General features: G+C 37.6%; 2 protein-coding genes across 4 annotated transcripts in view; one reads left to right on the top strand and one right to left on the bottom strand.

Moving 5' to 3' along the window:
• The window catches only part of LOC125647960 (uncharacterized), a 31,181-nt gene extending 24,383 nt beyond the window's left edge, over positions 1–6,798 (bottom strand). Inside the window, exons 1-3 of one of the 3 annotated variants that reach the window (XM_056156311.1) lie at positions 6,472–6,798; positions 5,754–5,849; positions 1,961–2,007 (exon numbers count right to left, since the gene is read on the bottom strand). The gene's annotated coding sequence lies outside the window, so the exon portion shown is untranslated. Of the gene's footprint in view, positions 1–1,960; positions 2,008–5,729; positions 5,850–6,471 lie in introns of those variants that run through there. The other 2 variants (XM_048874837.2, XM_056156314.1) reach the window with 2 other exon arrangements.
• A 110-nt stretch (positions 6,799–6,908) lies between these two features.
• LOC125647384 (uncharacterized) lies at positions 6,909–14,335 on the top strand. Its single transcript, XM_056156304.1, has 2 exons — positions 6,909–13,888; positions 14,286–14,335. Exon 1 carries the CDS (start codon positions 7,570–7,572, stop codon positions 13,588–13,590), a length of 6,021 nt encoding a protein of 2,006 aa, XP_056012279.1. The 5' UTR covers positions 6,909–7,569; the 3' UTR covers positions 13,591–13,888; positions 14,286–14,335.
• The last annotated feature ends 1,428 nt before the right edge of the window (positions 14,336–15,763 follow it).

Raw genomic sequence — 15,763 nt, 5'->3', positions numbered from 1 at the left:
AAACCCCTGCATCATCAACTTTAATGTCAGCAGCCTGCCCCAATTCAAAAAATTGACGATATGCAGAACAAGCTCTTGCGTATCGAATCAGTTGAGACATATAAACACCATATGCAGATGATAATGGAATATTGCTACTTAGATATGGGAAATTGACGATGGAGAAGCTGAAATCATCCCGTTTGTAATAAAGTTGAGTTGTTAGTTGCCGTTAATATCTATTTCCAATAAAATATCTAAGTATGAAACAGAAGTGGACGACTCTGGTGTCTTTTATTTCGAGTTCACAGGGATATGTTGAAGATTTGGCTTTCTGTTTTTACTTTGACAAAAGAAATGAAGCTTTCATTTGCAATCATTTTGTGATCAACATTTTCAAAAATGCGTCCTCTGCAATCATTTTAGGACAGTAAAAGCACACTTTCGTGTTACTGCCAGAACACCATTTTATTTTGAATTTACACACTGGAGTCACGTGATTTCAAAGTTTGCCTAGCCTTTGATACTTTTGGTGCAGACGATCAATGTACAAATATTTACAGTACTCATTTTAAAACACAATGTTAATGTACTGCCAAGACCTGTCACACCAATTAAGAAAGAAGTGGATGCAAGGGCGGGGAGCAGGAGCAACAACCACCACCCCAATAATTATGCAGAGAGAAAGAAAATGATAGATTTACAAAATTTGTGATGGCAATCTGAGGTCATTGAAAGGGCGAACTGAGGTCATTGGAAGGGCGCACTGAGGTCATTGGAAGGGCGAACTGAGGTCATTGGAAGGGTGAAGTTTTATCTCCGATATTCATTCAAGTGTAAAGATGGGAGTATATACATATTCCTGCATGTGTTGATGATTAACAGAGGTATTACTTAGGAACTCCATAACACCTACATAACCAGGGATCGACATTAATGGTTGTCCGACTGCCCAAGGCATTTGAAAACCCAGTTCGGACAAGTCAAACTCAATATATACTTGTCCGATCTAGCAAGTGATTATTTCAGTAGGAAATGTGATTATCTAAATTGTGTTAAGCTTGATAACTACTAAACATAAAAAATAAAGTCCGATTTTTTTGTTTTCTTCACAGATTACACGGAATCATCGATTTATTTTTACTAGTGAAAGCCTCTTTCTAGTATGTCATACTGCATCTTATACTATCAGTGAGTTGTTCCGAATAAATAAATTATCCGATATATGACTTATCTTAGTCATGTTTGTGAGAAAATGGTGGCTTCCCTACCATCTCTCTAACTTCAGTATTATAGTGAGGAAAATGCTCAGAGAGAAGACGATAGGTAATATATAGAATAATTACAAATCTCAATTAAAAAGAAAATGTGAGTTTCTAGTGGCATAACAATCTGAATTTACACTAACAACAGCATGGTCTGTATCATTGGCACTTTATCTTTTCTTTAAATTTCTTACCCAAAATACAATTTACCATATTGATTGCATATGCATTTTTTCAAGTTATTGAATAAAAACTGATTTCTTACACTTCTTACATGTTTTTAAATTTAAATAAAACCCAGAGCATTTGAACCAAATACCCATATCAACACTTTGCCACAAGTTATAGTCCTTATCCACTATTTTGTGGTGAAAAGATCTTATTTCCCTACGTTGGTCTGTGTAATTTTCTGATCAATAATTCTAACAATTGTTATCTTTTTTATTTGCAGATTACAATAATACCCCAGGGTGGGAAAATCCATAAACTTACAAGTATGAAATCTTTTAATAATTAGCTATGACATTCATAGTTGTAACCTCTTGCCTTTGGTAGGGTAAGGGAGGAAAATCTACATATTCATCGACTGACCTTTGGCTGATCCCGCAAAGGAGGATAATTTAAATTACTGATCGATAGGTGTATTAGAGTAAAAAAAAAAAAAATCGGACAACAATGTTTTTCATTTAGACAAGTGAAAGTTTGAGTTTACTTGCCCTGGAAAGTTAATGTTTCTGGTTCCAGTTATCAGCAGGATGATAGCCTAGGATGAAACAAGTATCATATAAACACGGCATTATCTATAGTTCTGTAGAGTTCCATAATCAGTAGTACCCAGTATTGTAAATTATAATAAAGCAAGCTTCATATCATGTCAAAAAATTAATTGTTTGGTTCCTTGATTTATCTTTTATTATCCAATATCAATAAACACCCTCTCTCTGACAAGAACATTAGCTCGGAAGCAGCTCAGACAGGATACAAAAAACTCAAGTTGGTGTTCCCATTGTGAACATGGCAGAAACAGTAGAACCATTAGGCCAAGTAAAATTAATTAGTAGATTATCATTCAAACTTCACAAAAAAATGGGGCGGGTGGGAGGATTTTATTTTTTATTTTTCGCCATGGTATTCTTGACCTCGAAAATGCCTTCTCTGATTGAGAAAAGGCTTTATAAATCATAATTACATGTGTATTTGGGTTTCTAAAAGGCAAAGTGAAACAAAGTACGTTTATGATACCGGACCAGACATAAAAATATCCGGAAATCGTAATTTTGAAAAATAAAAAAAATCGGGGTGGGACGATTTTCGAGGGGCGGGCGGGAATGATAATCCACAAATTAATTTTACTTGGCCTTAGATATAGTTGAAATAACGGATTTCCCAGGACAACCATTAGCACAAACTGAGTTGAGAGAAATCAGGAAATTACAACATGGTGATCCTTTGTTGAAATTTTGGATTGAAGCAGTTAGTAAAAAAAGTTTGCCACATAGAGTTCCTGATTCAAAGGACCACACAATGATGAGAAATTTTGAAAATTTGAAATTAATTAGGTGTTTTATATAGGCAAGTCAATCTTCAGGAAAACAATGTCAATTAATTAGTACTTCCGAGACAGCTTATACAGTCAGCACTGTTAGGACTTCATAACAACATGGGTCATCCAGCTAAAGATCGAACAATTGGATTATTGCGAGAAAGATTCTTTTGGCCTGGAATGAGTTTTGATACAGAGAATTGGGTTAAAACTGTTTGCGCAGGAAGTCTACAAGTCAGAAAGCTCCATTGGTGAGTGTAACATCATCATACCCGCTGGAGATAGTTTGTTTAGACTATCTATCCCTAGAGTATAGCGACCAGGGAGCTCAGTTTGAAAGTCATTTGATAAAGGAGCTGTGTAAAATAACAAAGATGGAGAAATCAAGGATGACACCTTACCATCCAATGTCAAACAGAATGACAGAGACAGGCAATGAAATTAAGGGGAAATACTCGCTAAATGCGAGTTAAAAATTGACATAGCGAGTGAAAAATCACAAGTGATCACAGCTTTTTGCGAGTGAAAAAAAACCTCGATCTTTTTTCTGGAATTCCTTGGTTTATTTGCTGTACTTTGAAGTTTACAATAATTTTGTCTTGTGCATAGAAATGCTTTACAGAATGAATATACAAGTATTGAAAAAGTAAACGTTGATGAAATAAATAACTAAGGCCAAGGTCACTTTAGTCAGTGATGTCGAAGATGGCCTACTTCATGCACACTTTGGGCGTCTCAGAGACGTCTGATTTAAATAGCAAACATGTTGATCTCGTCCGTGTTTACATGAAACAACACATGAAAGTGTTAGTGTCACGCTTCACGCAGTGTCCTTCTGTAGTCTATAGTCAAACACTTAGAGTTCGTGGGTTTTTTTTCAACTAGAATATTTTAGATGAAATTTCCAAAAGTTTTGAAGATACAGTTTGAATTGACGCAAACAAGTCTTCAAGATTTCAAACCACATGATGTTGTAAATAGGTGGTAGAACTCTCTGGACAGCGAGTTCGCCGCACAAGTGTACCCTATGACCCTCATCATGCACCAATGATACATGTATGTTGTCTGATAATTCATTAAAATTTAAATGAAAGAATTCTCAATATTATTTTTATCATTGCACTTTAAAGAAGATTTTAAAAGATTTTCCCTATATTTTGATATAGATACATGCTTGTTTTCTTAAATTCCTGTAAAACAGCAATTGATTGAAAAATGCTAGTAAAAGCTCAATTTTGCTCGTTGGAAAATAATCCACAAGCTAAAATTTGCTAGTAGTGAAAAAAGTTAATTTCAATCCCTAAGAGAGATTTAATAGAACATTGTTAGGCATGTTGGGAACTTTGGAGACACATGAGAAGCAGGATTGGAAAAATACATACCATCGTTAGTTCATGCATACAACTGTACTAAACATGAGAGTACAGGATACTCGCCATTCGAATTGATGTTTGGTAGGAAACCTAGACTACCTGTAGATCTGGCATTTGGATTAGAGAACAACAGATCTGGCATTTGGATTAAAGAACAACAGTGAAGGAAAGACAAATGACTATCATGACTATAAAGCAGACTTGAAAAACAGGATGGAGAAAACATTTGATATTGTAAATAAAGCGGCAGAAAAATCCAGAACCAAACAAAAAACCCAGTTTGACAAGAAAGCAACAGCGAAAAAATTAAGTGTCGAAGATCACGTTTAATTAGAATTTTAGCTTTTTGAAGGAAAACATAAGATAGCAGACAAGTTTGAAATCAAATCTCAACCTAACTTAGATATTCCTGTTTTTGTTATTTCAGATGATGACGGGAATGAGAGTCTTCCACAGGAACAAGGAAAGAATCATATACAGAAGTCAGGCCTGATGAAACGATGAAAGAGAAACCCAGAAAGAATGGCAAAAAAGTGGGAAAGAAGTTAGCTGAGAGGAAGCAGCAGAGTAATGAGTCGGAGGATGAAATTTGCTTGGTGGATTAAATGAATAAAATTTATGAGTGTTTCAAATATTTTATATTGAGAAAATATGTATAGCATGTGTAGATACGTGTTATGAAGATTATAATCATATCATTATGTTTCTGCAATTTAAACATTTCTACTTCTACCAGTCAGTGGCCTCCGTCATCTGGTTGACTGTTCTGCCACGTTGGGGTGTGCGCACAATAAAAAAGAGTGATTTTAAAATTTCAATTATTTACATATTAAAAACAGTTATTGGCCTAATGGTTTTGTAACTGAGCCTTGAAGGCGTCAAGACTCGGCCCCAGCACAGTTGAGGTGGGTAAGATATTCCACTCTCTGATGGTACGAGGGCAAAACGACTCTTTCCTGACCGTGGTTCTGCATGATGGTACATTTGCTGTATCATGTATATTTCTAAGGTCATGATTATTGAATGTTTTGCAGGGCCAAATTACTTTCCATTGTATTGCTTTCCCGTGAATTGCATTCCATTGTATTTATACAGAAAATCTCTACTGCTGAGTGAACTTTCAATCTGTACGTGTTGTCGTTTTATCACGCAACTGCAGTTTTTCTGCTTTAGGTCTATTTACTATCGCTAGAGAGGGATAATTGCGTTTTAACGAGATCGTAATACGGGATAGGTCTACCCAACCTGTTTCCGAACACTATTGAAATCATAATATATTCCCGTTACATACATATTACACGTGAAAAAAAAAACAACATTAAATAATATTCAAGATCCTACAAAATAAAATTCAAGTGGCATACATCAGGAATAATCTATCGTACTATTGTGGTGGGAATTGGGTCAGCAAGGTAAATAGAAAACTGCCATGGCGATACACGTAATATATTCAGGTATCTCTTGTGATTCAATGATCAAAGATACACCATAAATAATCAACCAATTATCATCAAATGTTTAAATGTGTTATAAAGATCATTATATAAAGAGAACGAAACGAATACATACGAGAAAAATTGGTTACAAACTTACAAACATACTCCATTTCGTGATTTCGTTTTCAAACCGGAAGCCCAGCACGGTATAATATCCTGATAGTACAATGTCCTGATTGACCTGATTAGTTTTCTAAAAAAGGAAGTTATAAAGTACATATCAATCATACTGTTTTAACTTATAAATTCAATCTGAATGATTTTTATAAGAATTGTGAAAAAATATTTAAAATGCATCATAAATAGTATTTTTATTTATTTATTTTATTTAGCAGAGAAATATAACTGGGATAAAATGATAGATCAAATAAAGCATTTCCTCCGACTCTGAATATTATTATTATTTTTATTATTCCTTTTAGGTATGATATATTTAAATTATACATCACAGTTCAGGCAAGTAATTGTTTAAAGACTCTTTTGAATTTTACGAGGAGTATTTTGGGATTGAACTGATGCATGATGAGGATAGAACGAATTTATTTTCCGAGGCCAAATCAAGGGCCCTCGAGGCCAGGGGCAGCATGAAAATACATACAAATACTGTATATATTCATAATATATAAGCAAAGAAAGAAGTTATAACATAACACATAGTTACGTGTAAATTCAAAATAAATTTTCCAGTTATATTTAGAATCAATCTAATTAAAATCAGATGTTAGATCCGCTCACGTAGTCGCATACATAATGCGAGTAGATCTAACATCTAATTCTAATATTAAATGGTTGTGAATGAATAGAAATGTACATACTGCTGCAGTTTTAGGTCACTCTAGTCACTCCGGTGAACTAGTGGTGTTGGTCTTCGTTCGTCGCCGTGGGTGGACTATCTGTTAACATTTTTTACATTTTTTATTTCTTCCTGAAAACTTCGACAAGGCTAAATGATAATATTTTTTATATGAGGTTTCTATGGGATAAGGAAAATGTAAATTGTTAAATTCACTACCTTAGCTCCCCCAGGGCCTTATGGATGGGGCCAAAAGTGCACCAAAAAAACAAAAACAAAAACAAAAACAAAACAAAAAACCCAACAAAACACCCCCCTCCAATTTTTGAAATTTCTTCTCTACTCCCACACATGTGGGAGAAAAACCAAATATATGGTTAGGATGTCCATGAAGATCTAAATTGTGAATGTCATGGCCTCTGGGTTAGGGGTTTAGACCTTAGGTTGTGGCCAATAAGGCTTGTGCTGTCGCGATAAGCGAATCGAATTGGTACGACTTGCTATTTTTGGTTACCTTTATGTTACGTCATGATGCAGACGCGTCGACAGTCTCCGTCTGATTTTTTATCTAAATCTCAGGAAATTACAGTGTAAGTAATTTTGTATGTATGCAGAAACTTTCTAATGAATATGTAGAATATTCTGTTCAATGCATAAGTTAGGAGATAAATGCTTTGTTGTTTTGTTAACTGCACAATCAGTAAGCCACATGTAGATGTATGGCGCGTCGTTCGTTGTCTTCTCTAAGCGTCTGTGTTTCATGAATGTATATTTAGTGAATAGTTAATATTATTGAATATCATTATACTTGATAATTGTTTAAGCGAAATAACTATAGACATTTGATAGGAATCAGATATTTTATTGCATAATTTTCTTACTCTAAGATGCTGTTCAAATTTCAAAACTACGGAACGCAATTCGTGACATCAAAATGATTTCTGTATTCAAATGCTGTACTTATGATTGTTACAATTTGTATTTCAGTCTTTTACCATACATTGACACGGAATAAATCTGGACCTTGTTTTGGTTAACTTTCTGTCAGTTTATTACACGCCCAGGGTGTACAATAATTCGTGACAGAACAGTAAAAGAACTTTCCTTACACTAGATCAGCATGGAGCAGGAAACCAGGGAAGGAGTTCCACGAGAAAGGACCCTCACAGATAAAGGGCAAGAATTTTTCGAGGAAAACAGAATGAAAAGAATTACCAAAATCAACCGTTTATGGGAGGACATTGACCATATCCTACACCATACATTTTGGGACAAATTACAAAGCATAACAATTATCGAAACCAAGGAACAAGAACTTTCAGACAAGTTTAGGGTGTATTCAAAATTAGTGTCAGACTGCGAGGAGTTCATTATTAGAAACAATGATGAAAGTGCAATGAAGGAGTACGAAGTATTTGTTGAAACAAACAAACAGAGAAACATGGCTGTTGAAAAAACCTTTGAGAAAATTCACGAAATTAAACAAGAACTTCAGGAAAGAGGCAGTAGATCTTCAGGACGATCATCCGCGAAGTCTAATCGTTCAAACACCAGCTCAGCACTTGCTAAAGTAGAGGCAGCTCGAGTGAAGATCAAATATTCTGATAAAGAAAGAGATATTATGAAACAGAAGATCAATTTAGAAGAAGAAGAAGCATTGATGAGGATTGAGACAGCCAGGAGGAAGGCTGAGATAGACTCAAATCTTAACCGTCTCAAATATGAAAGAGAATTGGCCGCAGCAGAAGCTGAAGTCAAAGCAATGGAGATGGCTAGAGGTGAACCGGAGCAAGGAGGCCTCTTGGATGGATTACTGGAAGAACAGGAGAGCCCTGCAGGTCGAACTGAACAGTATGTAAAGAGCCATGCTAACTTAAACGAACATGCTGATTTAAACCCAGCTGCAAGACCATTTCATCCACACTCTGCACAAGATCGCAATTGGTCGCCAGAGTTGTTCCGACCACTACCACCATCGAGGATGGACACACATCTGGAAGAAGTCCGGGAGCCACCATTTGTCATGAACACATATCCTTCTCAAAATCATATGTCATCGGAATTCACCAGATTTCTGTTGAAGAAAGACTTACTCTTTGCACGATTAAGTGTTTTTTCAGAGGAGCCAGAGTCGTATCTCTCATGGAAGGGAACCTTTAGACGTGTAATGGAGGAACTAAGCGTAGATGCTTCTGAGGAAATAGAACTCTTGATAAAGTGGCTGGGACCAGTGTCTTCTTCTCATGCTAAAAGCATCAAAATTTCCAGTGTGAACAATCCATCGTTAGGACTCAAAAGGCTGTGGGAGAGACTGGATGACCGCTATGGGTGCCCTGAAATGGTGGAAGAGGCTATAAAACGGAAATTGGAACATTTCCCTAAACTGTCTAACAAAGACAACAAGAAGCTCTACGACCTAACTGACATCTTAGCAGAAATACAGAGCATCAAGGACAATCACCAGTACCATAACCTCTTGGCATATTATGACACTTCTTCAGGCATTCTCCCCATCATAAGGAAACTACCGTATGCCTTGCAAGAAAAATGGACGTCAAGAGCTGTCCGCTACAAAAGAGAAAACAGAGTGACATTTCCACCCTTCGACGAACTTGTCGCGTTTATGCAAGAAATGAGTCGGATAAAGAACGATCCTAGCTTCATCTACGATGTGAACAATAACGTAGAGAAACCAAGTTCAACGAACCCAAGTACTCACAACAGACTTAAAGTGAACGTTAGAAAGACTGAAGCTACGAAGGGCAACACTGACAGTGTATTTAAGTGCATTCTACATACTAACTCGAAGCACACTTTGAACGAATGTAAAGCATTCAGGGCCAAGTCTATTGAAGAGAGACGACAACTTGTGAAGGAGAATGGTTTATGTTTTCGATGCTGCGGATCCAAGGAGCACTTCAAACGAGACTGTAAGGTAGTCATAAAGTGCACAGAGTGCGGTAGCGACACACACCCCTCAGCATTGCACATCACACCTCAGTTAACGAGAACTCACAACATGACTGAAGTTCATGGCGGGGAGCACAAGGCAGAAGTTGACTCAAAATGTACCCAAATTTGTGGTAATGCTCGATTCACTAGCAAATCATGTTCCAAGATAATTTTAGTGAAAGTTTTCCGCGAAGGCTTCCCAGACAATGCAGTAAAACTGTATGCCATAATAGACGATCAGAGTAATCGTTCCCTAGTAAAGTCAAAAGTACTCAATGATCTACAAGTCAAGAGTGAATACATAGACTACATATTGACGTCATGTGCAGGTTCGAGTCCTACCAAAGGAAGAAGTGCTACTGGTCTCATAATACAGTCCTTAGATGGCAGCACTCAATTTAAATTGCCCACTGTTATCGAGTGCAACCACATTCCACACAATCGTTCGGAGATCCCAACTCCATGTGTTGCCAGATCCTACCCCCATCTGAGGGACATCGCTGGATCAATTCCTGATTTGGACGATCAATGCGACACACTACTTTTAATAGGTAGAGACTTATTAGAGGCACACCATGTCTTAGATCAACGCCTTGGTCCTAAGACCACACCGTATGCTCAAAGACTTCACCTTGGTTGGGTGATTGTTGGAGAAGCCTGCCATAACCAGACCCACATACCTGAGGTTGTGAATGTGAATAAAATTAACATCCTTGGAAGTGGTCGTCCATCCTTATTTCTACCATGCAACAGTGCTTTCAATGTCGAGGAGATTACCGAAGGGACTGCGACGAGAGCTGAAAGGCCCCTCTTCCCTTCAAACAAACCTACCATTGGTCAACCAAACACTATCCAGAATCCCATTGATCCAGGTATATTCACTAGATCTGCTCACGATGAGAAGATAGGATTTTCTGAGGAAGACAGAAATTTCGTCGCTCTAATGGATAAAGATTTCAAAAGGGACTGCGATGGGAGCTGGAAAGCCCCTCTTCCCTTCAAGAAACACCGACAAAAATTGCCAAATAACAGGCCACAGGCTTTAAAACGAGCTAACATTCTTGCAACTAGTCTCCGTAAGAATGACACAAAGAGACAACATTTCATATCATTCATGGAGAAAATCTTCAGCAGAGGACATGCTGGCCCAGCACAACCTCTTAAAGAAAACCAAGAGTGCTGGTACCTTCCACTCTTTGGGGTCTACCACCCCAGGAAACCAGACCAAATTAGAGGGGTGTTCGACTCCTCAGCTACCTATGAGGGAACATCCTTGAACAATGTTTTACTCCAAGGCCCGGATCTGACGAACAGTCTCCTAGGTGTACTTCTACGCTTCCGTAAAGAAATGATAGCGGTAGTGGCAGACATACAACACATGTTCCATTGTTTTAAAGTTGTAGAAGAACACAGGAACTATTTGAGATTTTTTTGGCACAGAGACAATGATGTGAACAACGAGCTGATGGAATACTGTATGTTTGTGCATGTATTTGGCAACAGACCATCCCCGGCAGTCGCAACATACGGTCTTCGTAAAATTGCTGACATATCTGAGAACACACATGGAATAGAAGTCGCACAGTTTATCCGTAGAAACTTCTATGTAGACGATGGCCTAACATCATGTCCCACAGCCGAAGAAGCCATAAGTTTGTTGCAGAAAACTCAAGATGCATTGAAACGAAATGGCAATCTAAGATTACACAAGTTCGCTTCGAACAGCTCCACTGTAATGAAAACCCTTGATCCTGATGACTTGGCTGATGGTGTCTATTATCTTGACTTGGAGGATGATCCAGCAATGCAACGGAGTCTTGGCATCAATTGGAATCTCACCAGTGACAGTTTCATATTCAGTGTCTCAACAGAGGACAAACCATTGACAAGAAGAGGCGTTTTGTCGACAGTTAACAGTTTATATGACCCTCTTGGCTTTCTTGCACCAGTGATCATCGTAGGAAGACTCATTATGAGGCAGGTCGTCTCGGAAACATCTGATTGGGATGAACCACTGACCGAACCTGTCAAGTCTCAATGGGCCACTTGGAAATCATCATTACAAGCCTTGGAAAGAAGTCATGTGCCACGTGCAATCACACAAAATTTGAGCAAATCTACAAAAAGAGAACTCTTAACATTTTCTGATGCCTCGGAAAAGGCAATAGCGGCGGTATCTTATCTCAGGACAACATATGAGGGTGGATCTCAACAAGTCGGATTCATATTGGGAAAAACAAAGGTTGCACCCTCATCAGGACACACAATTCCAAGGCTTGAATTATGCGCAGCAGTTCTAGCCATAGAAGTTGCTCAAACAGTTCAAGATCACATTGATATTGAATTTCAGGATGTGAAATATTTTTCTGACAGTCGTGTTGTCCTAGGTTACATCCACAACGACACAAGACGTTTTCATGTGTATGTTTCTAACAGAGTGGAGAAGATCAGAAACCTCAGTCTACCTGAACAGTGGTCCTATGTTCCAACAAATATGAATCCTGCAGATGAAGGATCCAGAGGAATACTGGCAGAGAACCTACAAAGGAGTGTATGGTTAAATGGACCCTCTGATTTCTTGAACAAGACTCCTGACACAACCAGTGAGATGTTCGAACTCATTGAACCACGAGAGGACAAAGAAATTCGTAACACCTGTTTGAAGACTCAGTACACACCTACACTGGGTACCCACAGGTTTGAGAGATTCCAAGAATGGAACCACCTCACTGAAGCTATTGCTCTTTTGAAACGCTTTCTTGAGCATAGAAAAGAGAATAAAACCAAGATCATACCAAAGTCCATAGATTCATATAAGGCAGCTGAAAAAGTTATCATCAAAGCCGTACAACAAGAAATATATGCTGAGGAAACAGACTGCTTACGTTCTTCACGAAGCTTACCACGAAACAGTCCTATACTCTCTTTAGATCCTTTCCTAGATGACGAAGGTATCCTCCGTGTAGGTGGACGGCTGAAAAATGCTCGAGTGGACACCGTATGCACACATCCTATATTGATACCTGGGAAACATCATACCGCTAAGCTTCTGATCATCAAGTGTCATCAGTCAGTTCGTCATCAAGGTCGTTACTTCACGGAAGGCAAAGTGAGATCCAGTGGATATTGGATAACTGGATGTAGGCGCCTTGTCGTTTCGATCTTAAACAACTGTGTAGTTTGCAGAAGATTGCGTAGACAATGCGAGACCCAGAAAATGTCTGACCTACCTGAAGAACGCCTGATCCCAGGGCAGCCTCCTTTTACTTCAGTAGGGGTAGACGTTTTTGGACCATGGAACGTCATAACTCGTAGAACCAGAGGATCGTCAGCAAGCAGCAAACGATGGGCAGTTCTGTTTACCTGTCTCGTCACTCGCGCAGTACACATAGAGGTCCTTGAAGAGATGTCCTCATCATCATTTATAAATGCTCTGAGACGGTTCATGGCAATCCGTGGTAAAGTGAAGACATTTTGGTCGGATAGAGGTACAAACTTCGTTGGTGCTGTTGACCCTCTACACATAGATGCAATCTGGGTCGAAGACTTTCCATTGAAACAATTCCTTTACAACGAAGGGACCATTTGGAAATTCAATCCTCCCCATGCATCACACATGGGTGGTGTATGGGAGAGACTCATAGGGATAACGAGACGAATTCTTGATAGCATGTTGCTAGATCACCGACGGGTTGGACTTACACATGAAGTGCTGGTTACTCTTTTAGCAGAGACTAGTGCAATGATCAACTCACGACCATTGACGGGTATCTCTTCTGACCCAAACTCATCATTCATCCTCACACCAAACATTCTACTAACTCAGAAGATGGATGTATTAAACGAAAAGATTTGTGAAACTGATTCTAAGGATTTGATGCGTGTTCAGTGGAAAAGAGTACAACACCTTGCAAAGGTATTCTGGGACAAGTGGAAGAAGGAATATTTACACACTCTACAGACTCGAAAGAAATGGCATCAGACCCAAAGAAATGTTCGTGTTGGTGATGTGATACTGATGAGAGAGAAAGATACGCATCGAAATGAATGGCCCTTAGGCATCGTCACCAAGGTGTTTCCTGGACAAGATGACCTAGTGCGTAAAGTGGAGGTCAAGGTCAACCGGAATGACAAGATCACTTCATACACCAGGCCGGTGAACGATATTGTTATCCTCTTGGAACAGTGATGTACTTTCAGAAATATGTTCTTTGAATCTTGAAAATGCTTTCATGCAGTGTTAGAACATATGTTTGACATATTCAGTTGTAATAGACACAGACATGTACATTACGAATTTCTTACTGTTTATAGTTGAAGTTTAAATATTGTGATATCTAAAGATATCAGACGGGGAGTGTGCTGTCGCGATAAGCGAATCGAATTGGTACGACTTGCTATTTTTGGTTACCTTTATGTTACGTCATGATGCAGACGCGTCGACAGTCTCCGTCTGATTTTTTATCTAAATCTCAGGAAATTACAGTGTAAGTAATTTTGTATGTATGCAGAAACTTTCTAATGAATATGTAGAATATTCTGTTCAATGCATAAGTTAGGAGATAAATGCTTTGTTGTTTTGTTAACTGCACAATCAGTAAGCCACATGTAGATGTATGGCGCGTCGTTCGTTGTCTTCTCTAAGCGTCTGTGTTTCATGAATGTATATTTAGTGAATAGTTAATATTATTGAATATCATTATACTTGATAATTGTTTAAGCGAAATAACTATAGACATTTGATAGGAATCAGATATTTTATTGCATAATTTTCTTACTCTAAGATGCTGTTCAAATTTCAAAACTACGGAACGCAATTCGTGACATCAAAATGATTTCTGTATTCAAATGCTGTACTTATGATTGTTACAATTTGTATTTCAGTCTTTTACCATACATTGACACGGAATAAATCTGGACCTTGTTTTGGTTAACTTTCTGTCAGTTTATTACACGCCCAGGGTGTACAATAATTCGTGACAGAACAAGGCTGGATAGTGAAAATGTATTAAATTTTATTATTTCATTATTATATCAAATGAAATTTTAGAAAATCTTTACTCTCAGACAAGTGTGTGGAAAAAATAATTGCATGGTCTATGTATGGGGTACGGTACTCAGGTGATCGTTACTTATTAAGGCCTGTGAGCCACTTGTTTATTTCATGTGCATGTAACCAAATTGTCATAAATACTGGTTTTCATTTTGTGCATATATGTGCATGTGTATCATGACCCCCCCCCCTCCCCGACCCCCAATCATGAAAATTATCATATAATACAATTGACACATCTTGACTTTCTTCTTTTTAAATATGTATTTTTTTAATTGACTTTTAGAAATGAATGCGATAAAAGAAACAACATTCATACCATGCCTGAAATATTTTGCCTTTCATTCTAGTCCAAATATTAATTTCATGTTGACTTTTTCCTCATCCTCAAAGAATAAATTTTTTGCATTTTTCCATATAGGAAACTACCCTTTGAAATTCGTGCATCTACAAGAAGGAATGAATGAGCTTTCTTGAAAGACAGTGTCTAAAGACGCAATCAGCGACAAATATATATAATGTTTTGGATGTACTAACACATCGCAATGATTAAATTTGGAATAATGGCTAAATTAATTATCTTAGAAATATATTGGTAAAATGTTGCGTGAAGTCAGCACGGAAATAGCAATGAACTCTTAAATGAACATGACTGTCCTAAGTGAAGAAATATTTATATATAAAGCACAAAAAATTTCACTTTATTTGGATCCATACGCACTTGAACTCATGACCTGCGCTATCTAGACCGCTCGACCATCTATAGGCAAGTCTATAAAACCTGCTTTTGTAGAATTCTCGCCACGCTGTCACCGCACCGGTGCTTGTATTCCCGATTATGGAAAATAAAATGAAATGAAAAAATGAATCCTTATGAAAACTCCCTTTGAAGTCGTTTTAAGATGCCGACACGTTTCAGCAATTTATATATCGTTTAAATTACCCCCCCCCCCCGGCAAGTAGTATCACTACTGGTATAATTTATATCAAATCATGTAGAATATTTTACATACAAAATTAGAAATAGAACATTTATTTTTCTGCCTATACTATATCGATATTTCGGTGTCTCATGTTGTCTTGAACCCTGTACTATTTTAGGTCACCAAATCGCAGATTAGAAGGACCTTTTACCAGAAAAACGTGATTCTCCTAACTACCAGGCAATACGATATAGTACTCAGTGATGGGTAATAATAATAAATATATATATATATATAACCTGGATATAAGTAATTATTTACCATTTCCTCGTATTACGATGAAAAAGTATGCAATGCAATTCGCGTATCGTGGAAAATCAAGGAAG

This window comes from Ostrea edulis, chromosome 1 (genome assembly GCF_947568905.1).
Source record: "Ostrea edulis chromosome 1, xbOstEdul1.1, whole genome shotgun sequence".
Classification (NCBI taxonomy): domain Eukaryota; kingdom Metazoa; phylum Mollusca; class Bivalvia; order Ostreida; family Ostreidae; genus Ostrea; species Ostrea edulis.
This window is presented reverse-complemented; position numbering and strand designations above follow the sequence as displayed.

Bases quoted from the DNA above. Each gene is read 5' to 3' on its own strand.
- LOC125647384 (XM_056156304.1), top strand. From the start codon at position 7,570: ATGGAGCAGGAAACCAGGGAAGGAGTTCCACGAGAAAGGACCCTCACA.